The sequence below is a fragment of the Ciconia boyciana genome, chromosome 4 (genome assembly GCF_034638445.1).
Source record: "Ciconia boyciana chromosome 4, ASM3463844v1, whole genome shotgun sequence".
Lineage (NCBI taxonomy): Eukaryota > Metazoa > Chordata > Aves > Ciconiiformes > Ciconiidae > Ciconia > Ciconia boyciana.
This window is the reverse complement of record NC_132937.1, coordinates 82,245,958-82,269,920: the sequence shown is the minus strand read 5'-3', so window position 1 is coordinate 82,269,920 and position 23,963 is coordinate 82,245,958. Positions and strand designations below refer to the sequence as shown.

Here is a 23,963-nt window from a genome sequence, read left to right as displayed (position 1 = left end):
AGGATAAATATTTGCTTGATAAATTCAATAGAATAGATACCTGAATGCATTTCTTACAGGGCAACATGAGAGAGATCTTACAAAATAACAAAACTTTACTTTGAATATTTGCCAAGAGAATAAATAGGCTTTGCAGAATAACATAATAGTGAAGAAATAAAGTTGTCGCTAACATATTTCTACCATCATATATCCCTGTGTCACAGAGGTGCGTGCACAAAATCAAATTAGGCAGGTGATAAACAGAATAAACTTTATTTGAACCAAAATTGCTTAGCACAAAACTAACTAGAAACGAGGCTTATCAAAATCATTCAACACTCTGACAACATCAGTAAACCACAGGTTCAGGATAATGTACAACAGAATTAATACTGCACAGCCAGCCTTAGAAATGAGGATCCAAAATGCACGCAGTCACTCACCCATGAGATGAGGGCTCAACCTCGAGGAGCTGCCTTGGGCGGCATCCCGACCCAAGGGGAGAGTCCCCCCTGCAGAGCCACTGCTCCGAGGAGGACTGACTCCATCTGCCCTCCGGCGGGGCTCCATTTATACCCCGGTCTAACCTGTGACCAATTCTGATGGCTGAGGGCCTCAACTTCTGCTCCTCGCCCAAGGTGTGTACGTGCCGGTCCGCACGCGTCTCCGTAAAGGCGCCAAAGTAAGGGCGCGAACAGTAAGGACGCAGCGGTCCTAATGCCCCCGGTCCTCCATCGGGGCGGGTGCAGCTGGCACACCCTGCCTTTACTTTTAGGCAAGGTAATTTCATCTTTTCTACTGTACAGATAGCACATAAAATCCCAGAAAGGCTGCATTCTTTTTCAGAGGAAAGTGGATATTAGCTATGCAACAGTGAGACAGATTCAAGACCCATGTTGGCACAATCGATATAGTTTTATGAATACGTAGTTTATTAGTGTCATAAATAATTAATTCAATCCAGGTAGACTCCTTTAAAAAGCAATTTACTAAGCTGTCCAACTATACAGCAAAAAAATACCAGGAATACACTTTGCTAAGAGGCATAATTTTAAAGAAGGATTTGTTATTATATTAAAAATATGATAAATACCTTTTTTCTGAACCAGCAATTCAATTGCAGCATTGTCTTCACAAAAATTCACAACCATGTAAGGTGGAAGGACAAGCAAAATATTTTAAATAATAAAGATTTTTTTTAAAAGTAACATACTATAAGAGATATTTCCCTTCTAAAGGAGGTGGTAAATGAATGTATTACCTAATTCAGAATGATTTAAATATTGCTCAATAATTAATGTGCTGCTGTGCTAACGTGGCATTATAGAGAAGAACTAATTCAAAGGCAATTAGTAGCATTGGATGAAAGTTTTGCTTTGGGGACTTTTATTATTTAGAAGCTATTTTTTGTCACTAATTTGAACTCGGTAGCTTACGCCTAAGTTTAGGCGGCTGTGGCTGCGATGCCACAGGCGGAGATGCGTAGCATTCTCAAGCCAGTCAGCCCTCGCAGTTCAGAGACAGCGATGCCAGAACCGCTCCCTGCATTCAACCGGTCCCATGGGTGTGCAAACACTTTTAACCCCGCCACCTCCTCGCTATTGTAGCTAAGATATAAGGGAAGAATACAGCGTCCCGGCTTTGTCTTGCACTTCAGTCCCACGGAGAGGCAAAGGTTAAGAATGAGGAAAATTAGGCAGACAGCCCTGTGTGGCCCAGAGAAAGACATGCTATTCTATGGGGGCCAACTCCCCTTACATAAATGGGAGAGAGCTCTATGAATGAGATCATTTTGACTTCCCTTGCTCACATGCTAATGCGGGCTCTCTTTCCTTTAGTTAAAGCCGGTCAGCCGTGCCGCAAGGCTCAGCGCCGCATTGTGAACCGTTTCCGAAGCCCCGGTGCCCACGCTGCCACTCGGCCTGCAGGCCGTGACTGGCGCGGCCGCTTCCCGCGCTGCAGCCCGCCGGTGAGGGCCCGCCGTCCCCAGAGCCCGCCGACCCCAGAGCCCGCCGCCCTGCTCCCGGCCAGATCCCCGCGGCAAAGCCCTCGGCCGTCCGCAGGCCCGGAGGAGCTGGGGGCAGCGGGCTGGATTTGAGACCACCTTTCAGGGCCTTATTAAAATCGGATTTGTGTACGCCCAGCCCTCATGGACAGCACGTTGAATTTTCGCGGGGGGCAGCTCCCCGGCGTTTAGGAGTGCCGGTCATCCCGTACTAGTCACAGTGGTAAGCTGTCAGACAGACACTCTTTCTGCTGCTGTTTGTTTGTGGCTTTTTGTAATCCTTGGATTACTTTGCCCCCAAATTCTTTTATGGTTTGCTTACTGAATTATGTTCACTCCAGAGAAGTGAATCCAGTTTCTTCTGTTCCCACAGTAATCATCAATTCAAGCTGAAGTGAAAGGGTCAAATTTAGAGGCAAGTAAATGGTGGTGTAAATTTCTCATTAGCAAATCAATGCAAATCTGTGAAATTCAGTGTCATTGAACCACAGTCTGCCCTGCTTTAAGTGAAAACAAATTCCATTAATTTCTGTGGGAATAGCAGGCTTTTTACTTTGCGTTTGATCCATGGGGCCAAATTACCTCTACGCCTTTGACATCACTGTGAATTTGAATTAATTAGGGAGGTCAGCATCTCTGACACAGAGAATGTAAATCCGTACAATTCACCTGCTGAGAGGGGAATGGAGCTGAAGTAGCAAAAAAAGAATCAGAACAACAAAATAAACTTGGCCACTATTACATTTTTATCATCCCCTTGAACCTCACTGGTGGTGGCAGCTTCTGCCTTCTCAAAATGCACGCAGCATTAACAGATTCATACACTCTATGGACTTGATGAGCAGATGGCTGGGAGGTGGGAGATAAAGTGCCCAAAAGGAGGCTGTTGTGCATGCAAAGAAAATCCCATCACTGCTGCCCCACAGCCCACCCTTGGCTGGCACTGCCCCAGACCGAGTGGTGCTGCTGGGGGAAGGAAAGTGGCAGGACCTCTCTGGAGTATTGGCTAAATACGTGCTGAAGGGCACTAGGTTATCTTACACGTATTGAAATATTTTAAAACAAATCAGAAATAGTGATGAATTAGGAGAACCCCACACACACCCCAAAACCTGTAAGATGTCCTTCAACCAACTAAAGAGTCATCCCACAGCTCTCCACCAGCACATGCTGTCTGCTTGACTTCCCAGTGGCTCACAGTGCCTCACGTGCCAGGGAGGGTGGTTTATCCCATTGCACTGATGAGAGTGGTGCAATTTATTGCTTCTGGTACAAGAAGGCAAACCTGTCACAGATGTTGGCCCGTGCTGGGGTGCACTCTGGACCAGTGGTCAACAGCAGTTCACCACTTCTGCATCCACGGTCTCTGCATATGCTGATGAGACTCCTTAATCCCCACTGGTTTATTTGAAAAATAGCCTTTAATCAGGCTTCTGCACTTATGGAGAAGTCAATTAATTATTTTACTTATGCCTTTGAAAATATAACATGTATTTAACTGTTTGAAAATCTGTAATGTAGTTTTACATATATATGTGCATGTATACATACTTATATATACATATATATCTATCCATACAAAATTTTAAAAGTAGACTTACATAGAATATGTCACACATTAGAAATAAGAAAAATAGAAAGGGAAAGAAATACACTTTACTGTGTATTTCTAATTAGGTCTAACTATAAGCTTTTTAATGAGTCTTTATTCATTTAAAGTTTGCATCAGATCCAATTTTCTCCTCTTTTTCAAAAGACACCTTACCGATGCTCTATCATATTACAACCCACCATAAGAGACTTAAATTGTTATGAAATGGATGCACAAGTCAGGTTAGGTCATGTTCAGCAGTAGTGTTGTCAAGGACAGCCTTGCCTGCCTTTTTTTTATTATTTATTTTTCACATTGTCCAGATTTCCTTTATATTGTTTTGCATTTGTAGCACTGTTATCTCTGAAAGCCAAAATGACGCATTATACTACAGTCTTCTTATTATCTCTGAAATATATATGAAAAAAGGCATATGCAAAGCATAAGCAATTTGGAAAAAATACTACATTCAACACTGGAAATATTTACTGGGTCAGATTCCAGTTGGTCCCTTTAGGTAGAACTGTTTCTTCCCCACAGACGCATGCAATTAATACTAATATGCTTTTAAAGGAGATTTGTGGGTACTTAGCTCTATGTACTTGCCTGCACCAGAGCCTTACAGAACTCCTGTAGTGGCTAAAATGAATTTGTGAACAAGCCAAAACAGGATGATAGCACCTACAGGTGTAAAGGCCACTGAACTGTATGCCAAACACATGAGGCCTTGCCCACTTTTCCTGCAATAGATATCAATCTATGTTCAGGCAGACCATGTTGTCTGGAGTTGGCACTGGGGTCTGAGTTGCTGTCGTGTATCTGTCTGCAAGAAAAGCTGGAGCTTGGTTTGCATTCTGCAACACTGTTCCTCATCTGACACTCACTAAACACACTTTTTGGAAATGGTAGAGAATAGCAATAAATTTCAGGACTGTAGATGTGAGGACACACAGCCTGGATTAAAATTCTTGGCTCTGAATGTTTTAGATTTCAGATCTGGATCGCAATCTAAGCAGACAGTCAATGTTGGATTTGCTGTGGTCAGAGTCTCATGTGAGCTGCCAATTGTATTTCCTATCAAAATAGCAGGAATTTTATGAAAGCAGCTGTTCTGGAGAGATTTTTTGCTGTTCTCCATACTGACTTCAGCTGATTTGCCTTTATCTACCTTGCACCGTACTCAGACTCTGGGAAATGTACTTCCGTGTGCTCTGTGGAGTGACTGAGAGATGAATCTGTCCATCACCAGCAGACTAAAAAGACTCATCTCACCTTCCCACTTTACTTGCTGGTAGGCTTATATATGTGAAATAGTGAAATGGCAGAGGAGAGCTGTGTGGTGTAGTATCGCACTGTCAGATAGAGGAACAAACACCCAGCACCGTGGTGAAGGCTCTCCCTGCCTCCCTGATGTGAAGCCGCATCCCTTCTGCTGAGAAGCACAGGAATATCCAGAGCAACACACAGCTGCTGGAGAGTGCGAGACCTCAAGAATGTGAATCAGCAGTTAAAACCTCAGCTGGTCTTTGCAGATCCACTCTGATGGTTCATGGTATTGAAATCACTTCAGTCTAAGCTAGAGCATCCTGAATTGCTTTAATTTTTACTAGCTTTTGATGGCCCCCTCTGGGGCCATTATTCTATTAGAATTGAACTTTGTAGCACACACGCTCTCTGCCCTGGTACGTACCGTACATATTACATCATTCAGCCAATGCTTCAGGAATTATTAGTCACTGACTTCTAATGCAGTTCTTCAGATCTAACCACCTATTTTTGAGTGTCGTAATTAAAAAACTTGTTAAGGATTTCTTCCAGCTCCGTGTGGATAACACTCGCATCCTGGCCCTGTCCCATTCATTATTAAGAACAAGAACTGAAACATGCTGCTGCTGCTGCTGTCAAACCAATGCCTCACCTCTTTTTGGCTAAAAAGAACTGGGTTTGTTCAGCCTTGAGAAAGGAAGGCTGAAGGGAGATTTGACTGCTGTCTATAGCTACCTAATGGGAGGATGTAGAGAAAGTGGAGCCAGACCCTTCCCAGAGCTAGACAGAGGTAGGAGAAAAGACAAAAGATACAAGCTGGAACATGGGAAATTTCAACTAGGTACAATAAAGGCAATTTTCACTGTGAAGGTGGTGAAATACTGAAACAGAGGCCTAGAAAGGGGTGGGATTTCCATCCTTAAAGATATTAAAAAACCAAGTGGGCACAGCTCTGAGCAACCTCATCTAATCAAACCTTCTTTGAGCCAGATGTTGGACTACAGACCTCCACAGGTCTCTTCCAGCACAAATTATTCTGTGATTCTAAGAGCAAAATAAGGAGGTGGATTTAATAAAATATGGCTGAGGGTACATGGTTTCTCTTCATCCTAAATTGTCTCCTGAAAAGTCTCCTAAGGACTATGCCTCATCTGCCCTATTCCAAGTCTGTATAAAATCTCAAGACTATTCGCAGAACTAGATTAAAACGTCAAAGTTCCCATAACTCTAAGTGACTTCACTTCGCTTTCATGCTGGATACAAACGCGAAATGCACTTCCAGGCTTGGCTTCTGTATACCATTTCTGTCAAAGGAAGTCCTGTCCTGCCTTACAAGCCTCTTGACAGTCAGGGGAGCAACAAGCATATGGAAAAGGATGATTCAACCAGATCGCCGCTTTGACATTGTCTACTTGGCTTTCCAAAAGGCTTTTGACAGGGACCTTCACCATGCCTTTTAAAGAAACTCACCAGCATAAAAACACATATAGGAAAAATAACTGGCTAAAATCCAGGAAGTTAAAGGTGGGAATAAATGGGCTGTTCTACAGTGGAAAGATAGATATGAGTCTCTACAACATAAAGGACATATTAGAAATAGAAAAGGTTCAGAGAAGAATGACAGGGATGATTAATAGGTTCCATATAGGAAAAAGAAAAAAAAAATAAAAAAGATTAGGCTGGGAGTGTTTAGGGTGGAAAAAAGATGACTTAAGGTGGAATACGTTAAAGTCTATAAAATCACGAGAGGTATAGGGGGAAGATGACTAGGGAAGAAATTGTTAGCTGTCACTTCCAATACAAGAATCCCGGGTCATCAAATAAAGGTAGGAGGGACTGCATCCAGGACACACAGAGGGTCTTTAAGCAATGGACAATGCATGTGGGAAACTCCTTGGCAAAGGAGGACATTGTGGATACAAGAAGCTTATACTGAATTCAAGAGGAGATTGAACAAGCACTTTGGAAAAAAAAAAAGTCTGTAAATTATTGCATAGAAAAACCACAACAGAAAATGCCGTGGCTGAAAATTGTCAGAAGATAGGAGAGTATTAGTATAGATACGTGCTCTTGTCTAGGCATTTGCTTGTGGCCACTACTGATGACTGAGCTAGCTGGAAAGTGGTTGGGTTTGTGTTCTTTGACCTTCCTTTACCCAGAGTACAGAGAAGAGTGTTGAGTGAGTAGATCCCCACACCATGCCTGAGTGCAGCTGGCTCACCCGCGGCCATCGGCTTTCCTGCCTCCTGATAATTCCCCAGCGCTTTGAACTCCCAAGATGGCCAATGTATGGGTATCCTCCTGAGCAACGTAAGAAGCACGTCCAGAGGCTGCCACATGAATCTTTGCCATGAGGCTAAATCTCAGCAGAGGCTAAATCTCAGCCATGAGGCTAAATCTCACATGAGGCTAAATCTGAGACGGTGGGAGTGGGAAAGTGAAACCACTGGTGGCCTCTGCTGTGTGGCCTGAACCTTCCTATGGCAAGAGCAGCTGGATTTCCAAGAGCGTTCAGGCTCTTTGCAGGAATCTCAAAATGTGTTTCACAGGATAGTTGCCAGATGCCTAACTCCTCTTGATTGCAGTGTGATAGCACTTCTGAAAACACATAAGACACTATCTACATCTTTAGGTGCTTAAATCTCTCTAGCGTGCTGACCCTGTGCTCTCCAGAACTTAAAAATAACTTTGCCTAATTGGACTCCTACTTGACCCTGTGTGGTTTGAGGCCTGCTCCATCTGCATAGGTTGACAGGGCAAATGAAAATATATTAAACTGAAGTGAAAAGCACTTATTGCAGATGGAGCAGGATCCCTTGAGGTACATTTCTGTTATGGACAGTCACAGCAATTTTAATATTAATACTATGTTTTAAATAATAGAGAAGATGTGAGATTATCAATTTATGGCCTAACAAAATAGGAATCACACTGTTATATGCCAGATTAAAGGACTGCAGTCTATAAATTTTCATGGTTCTCTGTTACAACAATACTATAGTGGTAAATACTATTAAACAGGAAATTGATATATGTGGGGGTTATTTTCCTCAACACAACAAAAGAGAAAGAAAGGAAGAAGGAAAATGACAGGGACAGGTCTCTCTCCGTAAGTGTGTTTGTGCAGCATTGAGCTGAGCAGGCTGGAAGCTTTGGTGGGTAGGGTAAAATAATTTAAACTCCAAACAAAAGATCTCAGAAAAGCAAAAGACAGAGCAGGAGGCATGTCAGACAACAGTATTACACTCACTGTGTGTGCACATGTGCCGAAGGTATATCTGATCACCAGATGATCTCACACGTATGCATATTTATCTAAGCGTTCCACTCTTTTTTTCTCTCTGAGAGTAGTTTTGTTATCAGACACAGGCATTCCCATGTTTGGCATATTCAAGATTCATTCCCATGTCTTTGCTATTTTTTTTCCTTTGTTTTTTTCCATTGCAGTATGAGGCACTGTAAGAACATTTTTTTGGCTCCCGATTAGGCAGAGAGATCTTCTTGTCCAATTCAAGGATGTATTCGCTCACATTTTCAAAGCAGATCATTAGCTGTCCCAGGCTTTGCCAAGACAGTGGGAGTTGCATAGCTAAATCTTTGTGCAGGTCTTTGAAATTATTCTCTCTTGATAACTAATTGCAGCAGCTGACCTTCCCAGTTTCACATCCATCCACAGTTACCGAGCAACAGTGCAATGCACCACCTACTATGCCAGTTATCCGGTGGCCATTATTTGCCAAACTGCACAAAAAAATTTTTTTGTCCTCTGTACTTAGTGCACTGCTTTAAACTCAAAAGCAGGTAAATGGGTAATGTTGCGATCCTGGGTCTGATCCTGCTCATCCAACTTCAGTGGTAGCTCAGAGCTTTAGGATGTTGGTACCCCCAGCTGCCCACCTTACCTTTTTAAAAGAAAATGTCATGCCCACGTGAGAAGTAGCCAGCCAGGTGGTGTGGCTGTGCCTCCAGTCTCCCCCACTGGGGTCGGTGCAGCCCGGGACAGACGTGGGGCAGCTCTGTGCTATGCCGCAGTGCCTGTCCCCAGCATGATGGGTGCATTCAGCCATGGGGCAAGCGAGGCACGCATGGCAACAGCATCCTAAAGCCCCAGAGTTAAAATTGCCACAGCTCTTCTCCCTGCCTCCTGAGGTTACAGCTCAGGAGGAGCAGGATATACGGAGGAAACTCTCCTGTTGCTCTCCCAGCCTCGGCAGAGGCAGTCTGCAGTGCACTTGAAGGGCTTCTCTGGGGTACAGTAATTATTAGCTGAATGTTTACTGGATCACTTCAAATGGAAACAGCATGTCTTCAGCAACACTACAAAGGGCATTTGATTAGCAGTGGAGATGAGCCTGTACCAAAAACTCGGATTAAGAAAGTTCATGTTCAGCCTTTGTGGCTGTAACCCTGCTCAAGTCAGGATGTACTCTTCCCCCAGCTATTTATTTAGCTGAAACACATAAAACTCTTGTTAGTGCAGCTAGGGTTGGATATTTCCTTTTTCTCTGTTCCAAGAGAAGCATTGTTCTACAAGAAGAAACAGCTTGTGTCTAAAAGTAAATAGGTTAGCAAAATAGCTGGTGTCAATGGGCAACAGGAGCACTCTTCCCATAGAGAACAGCTCATTCATTTGGGTACTTAAGTAAGAAAATAGAGTCTGACTTTAGATGCCCAGATTTGAAAATATTGGCCTACGTTCCTGAACTGAGTCCTCTCATGCTCTAATTCAATTCATATTGACCTTTCTGTACAGCAGACTGGTGAATCCTAAAACTGGATGTTTGTTGTAAACAAAGAAACAAAAAAATCACTCTGCAACTTCAATGACAGTTATCTGAGCTCAGCACTGTCGTTCAGGTATGTTCTTTGCTTGATATTTCCTAAAACTAAATGTACATGTGCATGAAAGGGGAAAAAGATCCCCAGCAGCCGCACCAACCTCATTTGAACATTAGATTATTCACTTTCCCAACTAATCAATAATTGTTATAATTAAAATTGATAGCTGCAAATAACATGACAGAGTGCTGCTGCCAGAATACTGATTGTGTATTTGGCTTGGAAAGATAGGCAGTAGCGTGGAACACTTATTTTCCAATTTGCTTTTAGCTGTGTGCAAATTGCTTTAGCTGTATCCAGCTGATTTAGACCTTGCCTGGAGGTACACTAGATTAATTGGGAGCCACACATTCATTGCTTACAGAATGGACTCTGTAATTGGTGAAATTTGTTAGTGCCAGTTATAAAATAACTATATAGTTCTGCTTTTTACTTGTCCTTTCATTACTCTTTCAGGAAAGGAGAAAAACAATTAGAACCTTTCAGACAATCAAGATTGCTTTTAAGTCTTTATGTAAAACCGCCAGTGTGACTACAGTCAATATTTTATGCAAGCAAACATTAGTGTGAATATGGTATTGATTTTTTTTCAAGACTGAAAAGCTCTTCAGCATACACAAGTGGGATTTTTTTTTGTCCTTGTTGTGACTGAACTTTAGATAATGAAACCATTATGTTGTTACTACCCAGAGCTTTCAAAAATAACTTTGTTCTTTTTTTGTATCTGAACTGGCTTATTATTAAACTAGAAAAATTCATTGTTGTTTGTTGGTGCCCAAAAGCATTAAAAAATACTATGGCCATAGCTTTTCTTAAATCCCGGCTCCTTTTTTGCCTATGTGTATATAACAGGGACACAAAGCCTACAGCTAAATACATAAATATAATGGACTACTTCCAAGTTACACATTCTTGTGATCATTGATGGATTTAGGAGTCAAGAACCATGAGCCAAAAGCCTAGGCTTATTTCAGTTTCCCTTGTTCATAGCTTTACCCTAAAACCAAACCAATTATAAACCAGTTACTTTTCTTTACAACAGCTATGATGCCAGAGATCTTCTGCATCTTACTTGTGGTGCAGAACATGGTGCAAGAGACTGGAGTAATTTCACAGAGGGTCCACGCCTGGCCCTGAACACACCCCAACTTTGTGAGGGGAAACAATGCTGTTATGCTCGCTGCCACCTCTAAGGTTTTTGATTACTCAGGATACACACACAAGGCCATGCAGAGGAGACCCTTGCACAGCTCTCATTTACAGTTCCTGTGATCACCCCATACGTATAACCTTTCCCTTGCACATAACATTTGAGCCCATTGACCAGTTGCAATTAAACTAGATACTCCAAAGACACTATAATTTCACAAGTATTGGTAAGCAGGCAAAGGAGAGACAGCCTGTTATTGGCCTCATTTAGGAAAAATTTAAGACATTCACACTTTTTTGAACATCTGAGAGACTAAACAGGCAAGAAAGCCATTGAAAACTGGTCTTTATTAGCTGCATTGGTCACAGAACTACTTGCTGTTCTTCAAGTCTCTTTTCCTTGGTGATTAGCTAGCAATTTGCTTTTGATGGTGTCAGAAGACAGGAGTAATTCAACTGTTGATTCAAGCAGAGCATCCGACCTTGATGCTATCACTAGGGACTAATGGATAGTAAATATAAGAAGCGAGCCAGGGGCAAAGCATAATCTAAAAAGGGGTGTCGGGGTGTGAAAGGGAGACAGGGAAATGGTCTGCATCCCTCACAGCCCTTAGCTACCCTGATAGAACCTTCTCCTGAAACCAGCGTCATGTGTTTGCACAGAAAATCTCACATAAAGAGATTTTCAATTCTCATCCTGCTGATCACTGTAGACTAGTCAAATGAGCTTTAGTGTGAGTTAGAGTGGTAATCGTATTATTGATAAATGTTGTCTCCATGAAATCAGTGACTTGTTTTGAAATTTGTTTTCCTTTGGATCTGCTACCAGATGCTGCCATGAATCTGAATGATGTGTGAATAAATTTTGTCCTTTTAAAGAAATTGAAAAAAAAACCCAAACCTGTCAATGTTGAATTCCTGGAAGCTTATTTTTCCCCTTCAAAGGAACAAGATTTAAAAAAAAAAAACAAACCCAAAACAACAAAACATCAGTAAATATATGTGGCACTTAATATGAAAGTCTAGTACCAATTTTGAACTTACGAACATATGAAATACTGCATCCTGAAGATTCAGCTGAGACCTCATCTAAGCTGCATGCTGAAGTGCTAATGTCTAAAAATATAGCAGCCAAAACAAAAGCATCTAGTAAGGACAAAACTATCATGTCCCATGTTGGAAGTATCTTTCTTAGAGAGAAAAATACTCAAGATGGGTTCTTAAACACGTCTCAGCCAATTAATGAGGAGATATGGGTCCTTTATACTGGTGGCTAGTAATCTAATACTGCCATTTAATGGTCCCCAGAAGAATGTAAGAATCGATCTACTTAATGACAACAAACAATGAAAGAGAACGGGACCAAAGGTTTCAACTTACTGCCATGAGAGGAAGTGTAAATGGAGACACACACTTCTCGTTTGCCACATATGGTCTCCTGGCTGATAATTTTCTACTCTGCAATAAAGTTCTCTTTCTCTATAGAAGAGGGACTCCTCTTTACTCCTGTCTTCACATGGCAGACAGAAAAGACTGGTTCTTGGTGTATAGCAGTTGGAAGCAAGTGAAATCATGTTCCCTTGGGGTAGGGGAGTTGCATGTGAGTAATGAGACAGGTGTAGTGCGTTCCAAAGACAAAGTTGTCAAGGCCATGCTTGAGCTTTAAGGCTGCCTCTTGCTTTATCCCGTCTCATCTTCTGTAAGTTGCTCAGACTTAATAAGATAACTCTCACCATTCTTTGGATCGTAAACACCCTGTCTGTTGATGCTGCAGACCTGTGCCACTGAAGAAAGCAGAGCATATTGAGAGAGCAGCTCATAAGCCAGCACCATGTGAGCCTGTAGCAAGTACCCGAGTGCTTCAGAACAGTCCGATCTGCTCCGAGGGCATTTGCTCCATGTTAGCTGCATGAGGAGCCACTGCAGTGAGGAGCCCAGTGTCAGTGTTTGGGGACTCACCTGCGCTTGCTCAGCTCAGTGACTTATGCAATGCCACTGTTCTTTGTGCTGCTTGGATGACCTTGCAGGACCCATGACTCTCCAGATCCCTGTCTTTCGGTACAGAGGTCAGCACTGGAGTCTTTAGAGCAGACTCAGAAGTTTTCAGCCAGGTCATTTTTACGTCAAAGCCTCCTGTCCTCCCTACCCATCAGGGCCAGCTTTAATCATTCCCTCCCCTTTCTGTATACATCTTGAATGATTTGCCAGGCCCATACACTGACATATACATACTACTCTTCTTTAATAAAACAGAATTTTAGTGTATCCACAACTTAGAATTAACCCTTTTACAAGTGGGACAGGTTTTAAAAGCTCACAACCTAGTGTCAGGTGCAGAGATAAAACTCCAAAGCTGAGCAGTCATTAGTACCCTAGAGAGCTATTTTATTGCCAGTGGGCTACAGAAGGAACCCCTAAGCAAATTAATATCAAATCATGCATATAGCATTTATGTGTGACCCTGTAACAAAAGACAGAGTGAGTACATGAGCATCTGAGAGAGACTTACATGTGCATGTACTCAAGGAAGAAGAGCTGTACGGAATAGCAATTACTGCTCTGCCTCAAGGGACCAAATCCTTATCTGAGTTGCGGAAGCAGAACCCACCTAAGGCTAATGAGAGGTGCTCTAGCATAAAAAACAGTGGACTCTTGCTATTTTTAGTGTTTTCTTTCTATAGGAGTTTCTTCTGTACCTTAGTTCTTTAGGGAAGTAACTCCAAAAATGGGGACAGACTTTTGGCAGATAAAAGGGAAAGTGGTCAGCTGGTTTCATCAAAGCCACAAGCCATTTACAGAGGCCAAGCATTTGGCAAATTCTCTATTAAAGGAAGCCAGCTTCTTTCCAAGTAGGAAGATCATGAATTAGTACAGCAGATACTTGCGGCGAAGCTTGGTATTAAATTGTTATGTTCCAATGTACAGCATGGGGAGACATATTGTGTCATTGACATTTTAATGACCTTTTCTGTCTGGAGCTCTGCTTAAAAATCAGTGGCTTGATGAGGCTCATCACTGCAAACACTTAAACTGACTTAGTGACAGAGCTGGGGAAAGGTGCGGACAAAACGAGATTATAAAAGCCTTACTCTGGCATGTGTAAGCAATGGAAAAGCAGAAACTTCAACTGTCCCTGCGGTCTGTCTAGCCCTTGATCTGGTTCCTCCCACTTTCCTCTGGGGAACACAAAGCCCCAAAGGAAGGATGCAGAGTCACGTTTCTGAAGCAGTCAGCAGAGCTGTCCACTGCTGAATAGGGAGCTTATCAAGGAGAAACCTGTTCTGTGGAAGGAATGTACCTAGTTTGAGCACATGTATTAAGGGCCAGCTCCTTTTAAAGCTAATTGCAAATCTTGTCCTTTTCAGTCACCCACCCACATTAGATGCGGAGAGGAAAAAAATCCCCTCTCCCTTCAAGTTATTTCTAGTGTCACTTGGACTCTCAAACACAAGTTTATACTATTGAGGAAAAAGGGGAAAAAATAAGGAAAAAAAGGACTTTTTGCATGGCAGCCTGTTAACTATGCAGGAGGTTCTTCAGTCAGAAAACTCTGGGGCTTTTTATTCCACATCTCATTTCCACTATTCTGTAAGAGTTTGATTTGAAGCATATAAAGACAAACTTCGTCGTCACCTGTCTAATTAAGAAAGTATTAGTAAGAGTCTTACTGAAGTCCATTCCCTGCATACCATTCTATTAGAGACAGCCTAAACCCAAGTCCTCTAAGAGCAGAAACTGCACATCCTTGTTCACAACCACAAGAGCACACCCAGGGCTGGGGTCTGCTGGGGGCTCCTGGGGGCTGGCAGGTCCCATCCCACCAACCCCAGCCAGGGAGCAAGACAACTGGGGTACAGCCCCAGCCCAGGGCATCAGGCGGCCCTGGGGCAGGGATGGACAGCCGTGGGCTGAGCTGAAATGGAGTCCTGGGCCCCTGAGCAGGGGTGGAGGGAGGCTCCATGGGAGGCTGGGCAGGGCCAGCAAGGCTTGGTAGTGCCCTCAGGGCCCTGAAAACAATGAAGAGAACTGCAGTCATTTACTCTACCTGTCAAGAGGTATGCTTTAAAACAGGCTTGCCGAGAATCTTTGCTTCCTGATTTAGCTCTTTTTTTAGCAGGCATTGCTGCACCGTTCAGTTTAATGAAGAAATCCTGTAGCATTATGCTCAAAGCAATAACCAAGCACTATTCTACCGTCAGCAAACTCAAATGATGGAATTGTGTAATTAACATACACCATTATACCATCCAAAATGGCTGCAGAATGCTGCTGAAACGACTATGAGGCTACTGGAACTGAATGACAGGTACCAGCCTAGTCTGCAGGAGTTCATTTGTCTGTAACAAAATCTGCTTTCAAAGTCCCCAGAGCACTTCTCTATAATATTATGGTGGAGAATAACACGTTTTCTGCATGATAAATATTGCCAGGCTGCAAGTAATAATTACCTTTGCTAAATCCTTAAGTTTGCTAATTTATCAGTCCGGACAAGAAGTTTCAGAGCTGCTACTTGAGGTTGAAAGCACTATTTAGCATACGCTGCACAAAAATTACTAACAGCCAGTATGGGGATTTTAATGGTGTCTACCTTCCCACCACTGCAACATGTGTAACTTCAGCTGATGTCTCCTCTCCTGAATTAAAACCTCTTGCATTTCTTGGTAAAAGTAACAGTAAGATTCCCTCCAAAAAAACTTACAGAAAAGGCTGAAGCTATGAGAACTTAGGAAATACTGACCTAAGAAAAAAACCTACATCAAGGAGAACTGTAGTTCACAGTAATGCTATAGACTGTTTAGTACAGAAAGCTAGATAAAGGCCTAAAACTGATACAAATTAAGAAAACAGCTCTCTTTCTAAAGCAGAACAAAGCTGGTTCATTAAGTAATGACTGTATGTCTCCAGTTCCCTCTGATACAAGGAGATACAGCTTCAAACTTGCTATGTGGGTTTGGTCTCATTCCCAATTTTTGGGGCATTAAATGGTTTCAAAACACCTTTTAAAACTGTAATGGTTTATGTCAGTTATCTTAAGCTCCTTGTTAATAATGGTCTGCTCTACATACTCATGGCATCTTGTGCTATCATCTATGAGATTCTATAGCTATTATTCAAAGGGAACTATAAATATGAACTACGCTGTATGAATTTGAAGTGAGACATGTTCTCTGTCCCAAACACTTTAGGCTGGAGAGAGACAGGATACATTAACACAGCGTAAGATACAGAAAAAAACACAGGTCAAAGGAGGGAGTATGATAAAAGGAAAGAGGGAACTTATCAAGGACTGAGATCATAAACGTATGCAGAAGGTTTTTAGCTGCGCAAATAGAGCGAGTTTTGATGATATCAAATGGATGTAAGAGGGTTTATGAAGGGGGCAAGTGGGGTAGAGAGGGGAGAGAAGAAAGGAGGAGTGAGAGAGTGTGGCAAGCAAACACTAGAGTGAGATTCTGAGGCAGAAAGCTGAGGACAGTACATTTGTCAGTTGTGATAAAGATAGTGACAAGACTGTGATGCCAGAAGGAATTATGAACTAGGTTCCCTGCTTGACTCCTTCACTGGTTCCCTGAGAAGAGCCAGGGTGGAGAGCTGCAGAGGGGTACTGTGGTGTTCTTTGCTTATGCCAGTTTTTGTGCAATCAACAATCCCTGGTGTGTTTTAGGATGGATTCAGGGGTTCTCTAACTTCATGTCCTTTGGGGGCACTTGTCCTGCCAGCACTTGTCAGAGTGACAAGTGGGACTAATGACCCAATGGTTAAGCCCAACCAATGCACCTTTCAGAAGCAAGCAGGGGATGGCACAGCACAGAATCAGCTCTGTGAGTTCTCAGGTGTTCCCCAGGGCCACCAGGGAATCTAAAATTACAAAACTGGAGAACTGTTACTCGTAGCCCCCATTTTCACCAGCTCTAGTCTAGCGCTGCTCGCCAGCCAGCTCACTCAGTCAGCTCAGCCCTGTCCTGTTTCAGCCTCTAGAGCTACACGATTGCTCAAAATACCCTAACCCCTTCTCTGTTCACATCCATTTTTTCCCAGTGCAAGCACCACAGTAGCTCCCTGGCTGGGTTTTTTGGGTCTGTGTGATGGGCTCCCACTGACAGACCTTTCATTTCTCTAGCTGCATTCCATGGTCAGGCTAGAAACTCAAAGAAGTAAGTGCAATGCATAAGCCCTGCTTCACCTTTGCAAGACATCCAGCATGAAAGATAGGAGCAGGGTCACTGATTGCTGCTGCTAGAAGAGCAGAATGGTAGCGGTGTCAGCTGGAGGTAACAAAAAGTACAAGCCCTTCCTGTGGAAAACAGAGTGCAAATATATCTGTGTCATGCTGCTTCAGCTGCCCCTTTCCAGTGACCAGCCTCTGTAGTTCTTAGTTCCCAGGTTTGTAAATTGTCTTCCTTGTATTACTGCTTCAGTTTGCTCATCCTTTGGATGCTCACACAGTGGTGAAACAACCGTAACAGCTGCATGTCAATTCTCAGTCATGTGGGTGGATACTTTTTGGCTTTGGGGAGTGTTGAACCAGGGAGTCATGCTCACTGTTGCACAGCCTTTAAGGAGGTCAGCACGGCAAGTGTTAAACCAAAAGGAAAGCTATAAAGACAGGGGGAAGACAATAACCTTAAGTGGAGGAAGACAAGAAATGGCAATGGATGTTAGCCCCTCTTACAGACTTCAAGGATATAATAAAGGTATAACATTAATTATCATTTTAACTGTTGCTTACCCTGTATCAATCAGAGTAATTCATTCCAGTTACTTATGACACTCAATCTTAAACACCACTAAATCAAAATCACCAATAGTGTGAATTTATAGGATCCGTTTTGCTGCAGAAGCATTAATGGTCTAGGCTGAAAAAAAAATCAATGGTACATTTCAATACAAAAGCCATCTGAGCCTTTACTATAGAAGTAATAAGGCATTTATTATTTCAAGAGCCCTGCATTCACAATATCCCCTTTCCAAAGAAAACACCCCTTCCTTCCCATTTTTTATGAGGCTAATTTGTAACATGTCACCACTGTGAGACTTCTGAATGTATTCAGAACAAGACAATAAGAGTAAGCCACAGATGAATGATGTGTAGTAAAAATCAATAAACCTTATAACTAGTCACTAAGGGAACAGATTTTATGCCTATAAAAATAAAACAATTATAGCAATATTAATGGCAGATTCATCATAGTAATATAAAAAGTCCAAGTGTGCTTGTCTGTTGGGAATCTTTAATTCATCCTTCTGTATTAAGTATTCACAAGGTAGGAGAAATGGAACCGACTTCAAGAACAAGCTTTAACTTGTAGTAATTCACCCTGTCAAAAAAACAGACACAAAAACACAAAAAGCAGTAAAACTTTAAAAAAAACTTTTGACAATCAATATAACTGGGATATGCAGGAAAGGACAAAAGTTAAAGCCTCAAAAACCTGACCAGTAAATCTGATTTTTTTTCATCTCATGATTAGTGATTTCATATTACTGTGTACTGTGTTAACCGCACTGTAACGAAACAGGTGGTCTAGCCACATAAAATATTTATTTTGTGGTAATGCAGGTTAAGCACAGCAAGGGACCTTTTTTTGTTTTTAATTGACAGGTCCTCTGTTTTTAGCCATCTATTAATTGGGGGGAGGGGGGCAGCAATACAGATATAATAGAAAAAATTTGCCTATAATTTATAGCACGCAGAGCTGCTCTAAAACAGGTATTAGAGACTTAAGTTCCACTAATACTATCCAAGGTGTTACTATGGGCCTTTTTTGAGCCGATCAGGGTCAACTGAAAGAGGTCCACTGCCATCTGGCTTGGGCCCCACGTCACCCGCTGGGAGAGGACAACACGACAGGCCCAGCAGGGAGGCACGGGAGGCTGCAGGTGCACACCAGTAACTGAGCCTCAGGGAGAACCTCTGGGGATGCAGACTAGTAGCTGTGTGGTAGCTGCAGCCTCTGCTACCTACACCCATGATACATCTTTCCAAGTGGCCCTTAGACACCAGGAAAGTACAAAACCAACTTTTTTTCTTTATTCTGATTGCCAAATTAGTTAAGGCAGGTATAAAAATGAAAGCATTCGATATAAGTTTTACATAAAATAAACTAGATTACAGCATAAACCAAGTAACCAGGCAATGGCATTGAAGTCTCTCTTCTAAAACTGGGTAATTGTAAACATTAAAAAAAAGACTGCAGGACTATTCAAGTAATAGAACAATCACAGATGTCTTCTGGTATGCAGGCTATTAGGTTATCTGCCATTCAAGATTATCAAAAAAGACATTTCATTATTCACAGATGCTCATTATCTCCATTTAAAATCTATACATTATATACAACACAGTTTTTGTGGTACTAGAATCCCCATGCCTTCCAAAGGTATATTTTTCACAATACACAATTACAATGAAACAGTGAATACAGTAACATTTTACACTGATGCATCTTAATAGGAGCCACCAAATAGACGTCTACATTGTACCAAAGTGTCATCACAGTTAGCCTCTCTGAGAGCTTGTGGGAAATATCAGAAGGGTATGCAAGGTTCAGGCACACTGATACATAACATTATTTATTTACAATTGGAAAGAAACAAAAAGAAGAAAAAAAAAGGAAGAAGAAGAGAAAAGAAACAAACAGCCTTTTGCGGTTAACGCTTTCTAAACATGACAAATACATATCTCCTTTTACTGTGTGGTTCGCAACTTAGCAGCAGACCCTGTGTGCGAGCCTTGGTACTGATACAAAAAAAGTAAAGAATATATATATATTTTTATATATATATGTATATATATATATATACGCATATATATATATAAAAACAGAAGTCTAATTACAGCAACATTTGTTACTCTGTGATAAAATCTGCAATTTACAAAAATGAAATGACTGGTTTTTGCCTGCCATTAAGGCATTTCAAATTAACACCATGGAACTGATGTCTGTAATAAAGCGCTTCCTCATGTGATCCAGTCACATGACAATGTTCATCTCCAAACTCATCATTCTCTGAAAAGAGAAAGAAGAATGTTTTAGTATGCAGTATCCTTTCCTCCTAGGTTTTTTTTGCACCTTGGACACACTATGAAATGAAATCTGCACAGTACTCTCAATCCCAAGAAGGAAACACAGCAAGCCATGTCCTCATCCCTCCCCTGCCAGGAACAACATACTAACAAGTAACCTGTGCTGGGATTTATCTTCTGGGTTCTGACACCCTAGCATCCATCAGCTCTTTCAGGGCTACAAACCTTTCTCACTCTAATAATTCCAGCTAAGAGCCTTACATGTTGCTTCTTTTCAGAGTCAGCTTTCAGAAAGACACCCATAACCATGGAATGTTACAGTACTATTTAATACATTAAACTCTGAGGCTTAACATGACAGCGATGAAAGAAACCCTAGTGTTAAGGATGCTTTGGGTTTTTCACCTGAGATATGATCATTATAATACAGAAGAGTCTCTTTCCTCTTGAAGAGTAAGGGTCTTTCCTCTTAAAGTACTCTTTCCTCTTGAAGAGTAAATTCTACTGAAAACCTAGTAAATAACTGAGAGGCAAATGTGTGGAACAGGTATGTAACTTAAATACAATGTCACCTCTAATGAACTCCCAAGCAAACCGCTCTGAAAGCAAAATCAGCAAACAAGGCAGACTTGCAGAATAGATAAAATCTTAAGTTTTCCTGGTAGTATATGGATCTAACTGAACATGAACTTTAAACTCCTTTATAAAAAATTTGGATCTTAAATTATATTTCATAATCACTTGTTTTATCTTAATACCAATCCTTAAAACATAGCCTAGTGAAAATCTCAGAAGACAGAGTACTTGTTCCTTCTTAATGATCTATGTAACAGTTAAAGGACACAACTAATGACAAAATGTCACATTAAAGAGAATAAAACTACAATTAACCCAAAGTCCCGAGTTTTTCTTCATCCTTAAAAACGGTGTCATACATGGAACTGCAGACCATCAGGCTACAAAATCTATGATTTGCTTTCTTCTCTCTATGTTAAGATACGTAATTTAAGATGTACTGGCTATTTACCTTCTTTGTGCAGGAAACATACCAGATGCAGATGCCTGTGCAGCCACCTGCTGAGTGGCAACAAGGGCAGCAGAGGTCAATCCTGAGGGAAAGAAGAAACAAAGGAATGTTGATGTACTTCTGGTTTTAATGGATTTTTGTGCTCAGAGAAATCTTAGGAAGTATCTCTAAGGCAAACAGACAAAAAACCCCACCATCAGAAAACAGTGGGGTTTTAACACTACATAAATGGCAAATATTTCAGGCAACAGTGTTAAGACAGTCTGCCCAGTATGATCAATATGCCTTCATTTAGTAAACTGAATTGTCCTTGATAGATATTTTACAAGAAAATACAGCATTCCTACTTATTGTATTCCTTTCCAAGTAGTGCACTGCGTGATGCTAAGTGGTTTGTATGAGTTCCTGAATAGGAAGCTCAGTAGAAATAATAGGTACCAGGAAACAACAAGAATCAAAAGTCACAGTGAATTACAGAAACGACATGCCAGCTGCTCAGAATACAATACTTCCATAATAACTTATCATTTTTACAGTTTTCCTACTGAACAAGCATAATGCATCCCAAAAGGCATATGGAATCACTAAATCAAACTGAGAAATGTCAAGACTTTTACACAGGAAAAATAACTGCTGAGGCACCAAGTGAACATAATGAATTAATGTCATTTAGCCACCAATTGTGATAGCATGTACTTTTCTGCATGGGAGGAAATCACCTTTTAATTCAGCTAGAGTCCAGGGTTAGAGAAAAACAGTCAAAGACTGGTATAAAACCTAGGGAGAATGAATCGTATCTTACTGTGCTGCTTTTTCCCTGACTGCAACTTTGTGCACTGCATTTGCCAAAATACAAAGAGTCCTCTTTCAGACGGTCAAATTATAACGAGCTCAAACCCTTGTGACTGCAATGCCTTGTACATAAAATATGTTCAGTATAAAAAGCTTTTGTCTTTGCTACACTTCTTCCATTGCTTACACAACCCTAATTATACAAAAAGGAGGTTGTTTGGTTTGGTTTTTTTACTGCCTTTCAGCCAGTTAATGTCAGTTTGTAGTAGGAATCAAAACATTCACATGAATGACAGCCTAAACTGGTACATCTTTAATAATGCTCTAACACCCAGTTTGGGAAACAAAACTTGGTATTTCTCAGGCATGAAGCTATTAATTTGCTGTTAGCCCATGCTGTGAATTTTCAAGCCTTCTTCCTCAATGTAAAGCACTTCTGATTTAACAAGGGGGTCTCTATTCAAAATGCTTCACGTAGGCCTGATTTCCAATGTCAAGGTAACAACTCCCTGAGGCAAGCTAATCCCACCATTGGAAATCTTCTGCTCACCTTGAAATGGGTCATACTGTCCAGGTATAAGGGGGTAACCCATTCCAACATGTGTGTGATGGTGCGTATGGAGATGCCGCTGGCTAAAAGGAGAATGACGGTCTCGTTCCCTCTCTGCTTCCCGTTCACGCTCAGCTGCTGATTTTTCCACAGGCTAGTAATAGAAAGTGAAAGGAAACTGATGTGAGAATTTCAAGAGGGACGAAATCACAACAAAACCACACTTGCCATTACCTGGCAACAACCTTTTTGAATTCAAATGATGAAACTGATTTTTTTCTGAAGAAGTATCTTTACTGGATTATTTGCACTTGATTCTACTCTAAAGCTGGTGTAACTGACTAATGGAAGATTTTCCAAGGCACAGAGGTTTTGAGGCAACACAGTGCAGCTTGAAGCCACCATGACTTCTAGTTTTGGGCTCCCTAAAGCTTGGCTGACTTGCCAATGCCTGAACAACCTAGTCGAGCTGCTGAAAGCTGATGTAAATGAATCCTCAGCCCTCTTTAATGCACTCTGGGGATCAAGCCTGCCTGAATAGCAAGAAAGCCCTAGTGAAAATAGAATCAGAGTCAGTGACTTGCTTACAACTAAAACTAGCACCAACTTATCTGAAAGTAAAATAACAGTATTTGCTCCAATATGGAAATCTTCAGAAATGGGGGCTGGTAATCTGCTATTTGTAAGATATGGCTTCCTGGCAAATATAGGGACGGGTTATTACCAAATCCCACAGCCCAACTTCTCATTTCATTATGTTTCCAAACAGGAGCTTCCTGTTTAACTGCAATAAACTGTGTACCAGGAGGTATCTCTGAATCTATGTTTCTACATAAATCCATTCATTTAAGATAGGAAGACTCTGAGCACAGAACTGTCACTTCCAGTTTATGCCATGGAAGCATCCTGACTATAAACTGCTTTTATTTTAAGCAGCACTATAAAGAAGAATAATGCATTCAGAGCTTGGTGCCAGATTGTGTGCTTCTTAAAATGATGTTCTCTACCCCTCCCCATATGTACTACTCTTCAGTAACAACAGATGAAGCCTTACAACAGGGGACTTGCTGCGATACTGGTTGGCATGCTGCTGGAGCAAATCCAGTGCTTTGGACTCAGTGGTTGCTTTCGCATTGATGCTCGGGCTGGTATTGACTTTCTCTGCCTCTTCTCTCCCTGACATCTTCCCATAAACTGGATAATGAAATCCTGGAGAGAGATAGGCCCCTGCAGGTAAACAATAAATACCACATCAAGTTATTGTTTTTACATTTTGGTTATATCAAGGTGGGAGGAGGGGATGCCAGGACAGAGGATAACATCAAAAATGGATCACGTGACTATCAAACGGCATCTTTGCTCTTCAATTTCTTCACCTAATTTACCCTGATGAATGGAGGTTATAAAGAGGGTTGAGCTGATAGCCATTTCAGACATTTATGGGTCCTCTTTAAGTGAAAGGAATAGTAACTATAATGGTTCTGACAGTAAGTGCTTAGAATATTTTTATAGGCAATAAACTATGTGTCAGTCTAACAGCAATAGCAGACTGTCAAGGGTTGAGAAAACTGCAGCTGGGAACTGTGACAGTTCATAAAAGGAACATCTTGTATTAAATCAGTTTCATCTACAGAACTTTCCCTAGTGGAAGCACAAGCAAAACAAATGTCACCCATGAAGCTTCTAATTTACCCTAGCTACTAACAGAAATATTAAAATGCAGGCTTTACTGCA

At 41.5% G+C, this 23,963-nt stretch overlaps 1 protein-coding gene across 5 annotated transcripts in view; it reads right to left on the bottom strand.

The window, feature by feature from the left end:
• Positions 1-17,781: 17,781 nt before the first annotated feature.
• The window catches only part of ZNF608 (zinc finger protein 608), a 91,033-nt gene continuing 84,851 nt past the window's right edge, over positions 17,782-23,963 (bottom strand). For 4 of the 5 annotated variants that reach the window (XM_072860387.1, XM_072860386.1, XM_072860385.1 and 1 more), the window contains 4 exons: positions 23,284-23,456; positions 22,230-22,383; positions 20,888-20,969; positions 17,782-19,843 (listed from right to left, as the gene is read on the bottom strand). In XM_072860387.1, the coding sequence (XP_072716488.1) occupies positions 19,837-19,843; positions 20,888-20,969; positions 22,230-22,383; positions 23,284-23,456 (416 nt within the window). In that variant the 3' untranslated portion in view covers positions 17,782-19,836. Of the gene's footprint in view, positions 19,844-20,883; positions 20,970-22,229; positions 22,384-23,283; positions 23,457-23,963 lie in introns of those variants that run through there. The other variant, XM_072860390.1, reaches the window with a different exon arrangement.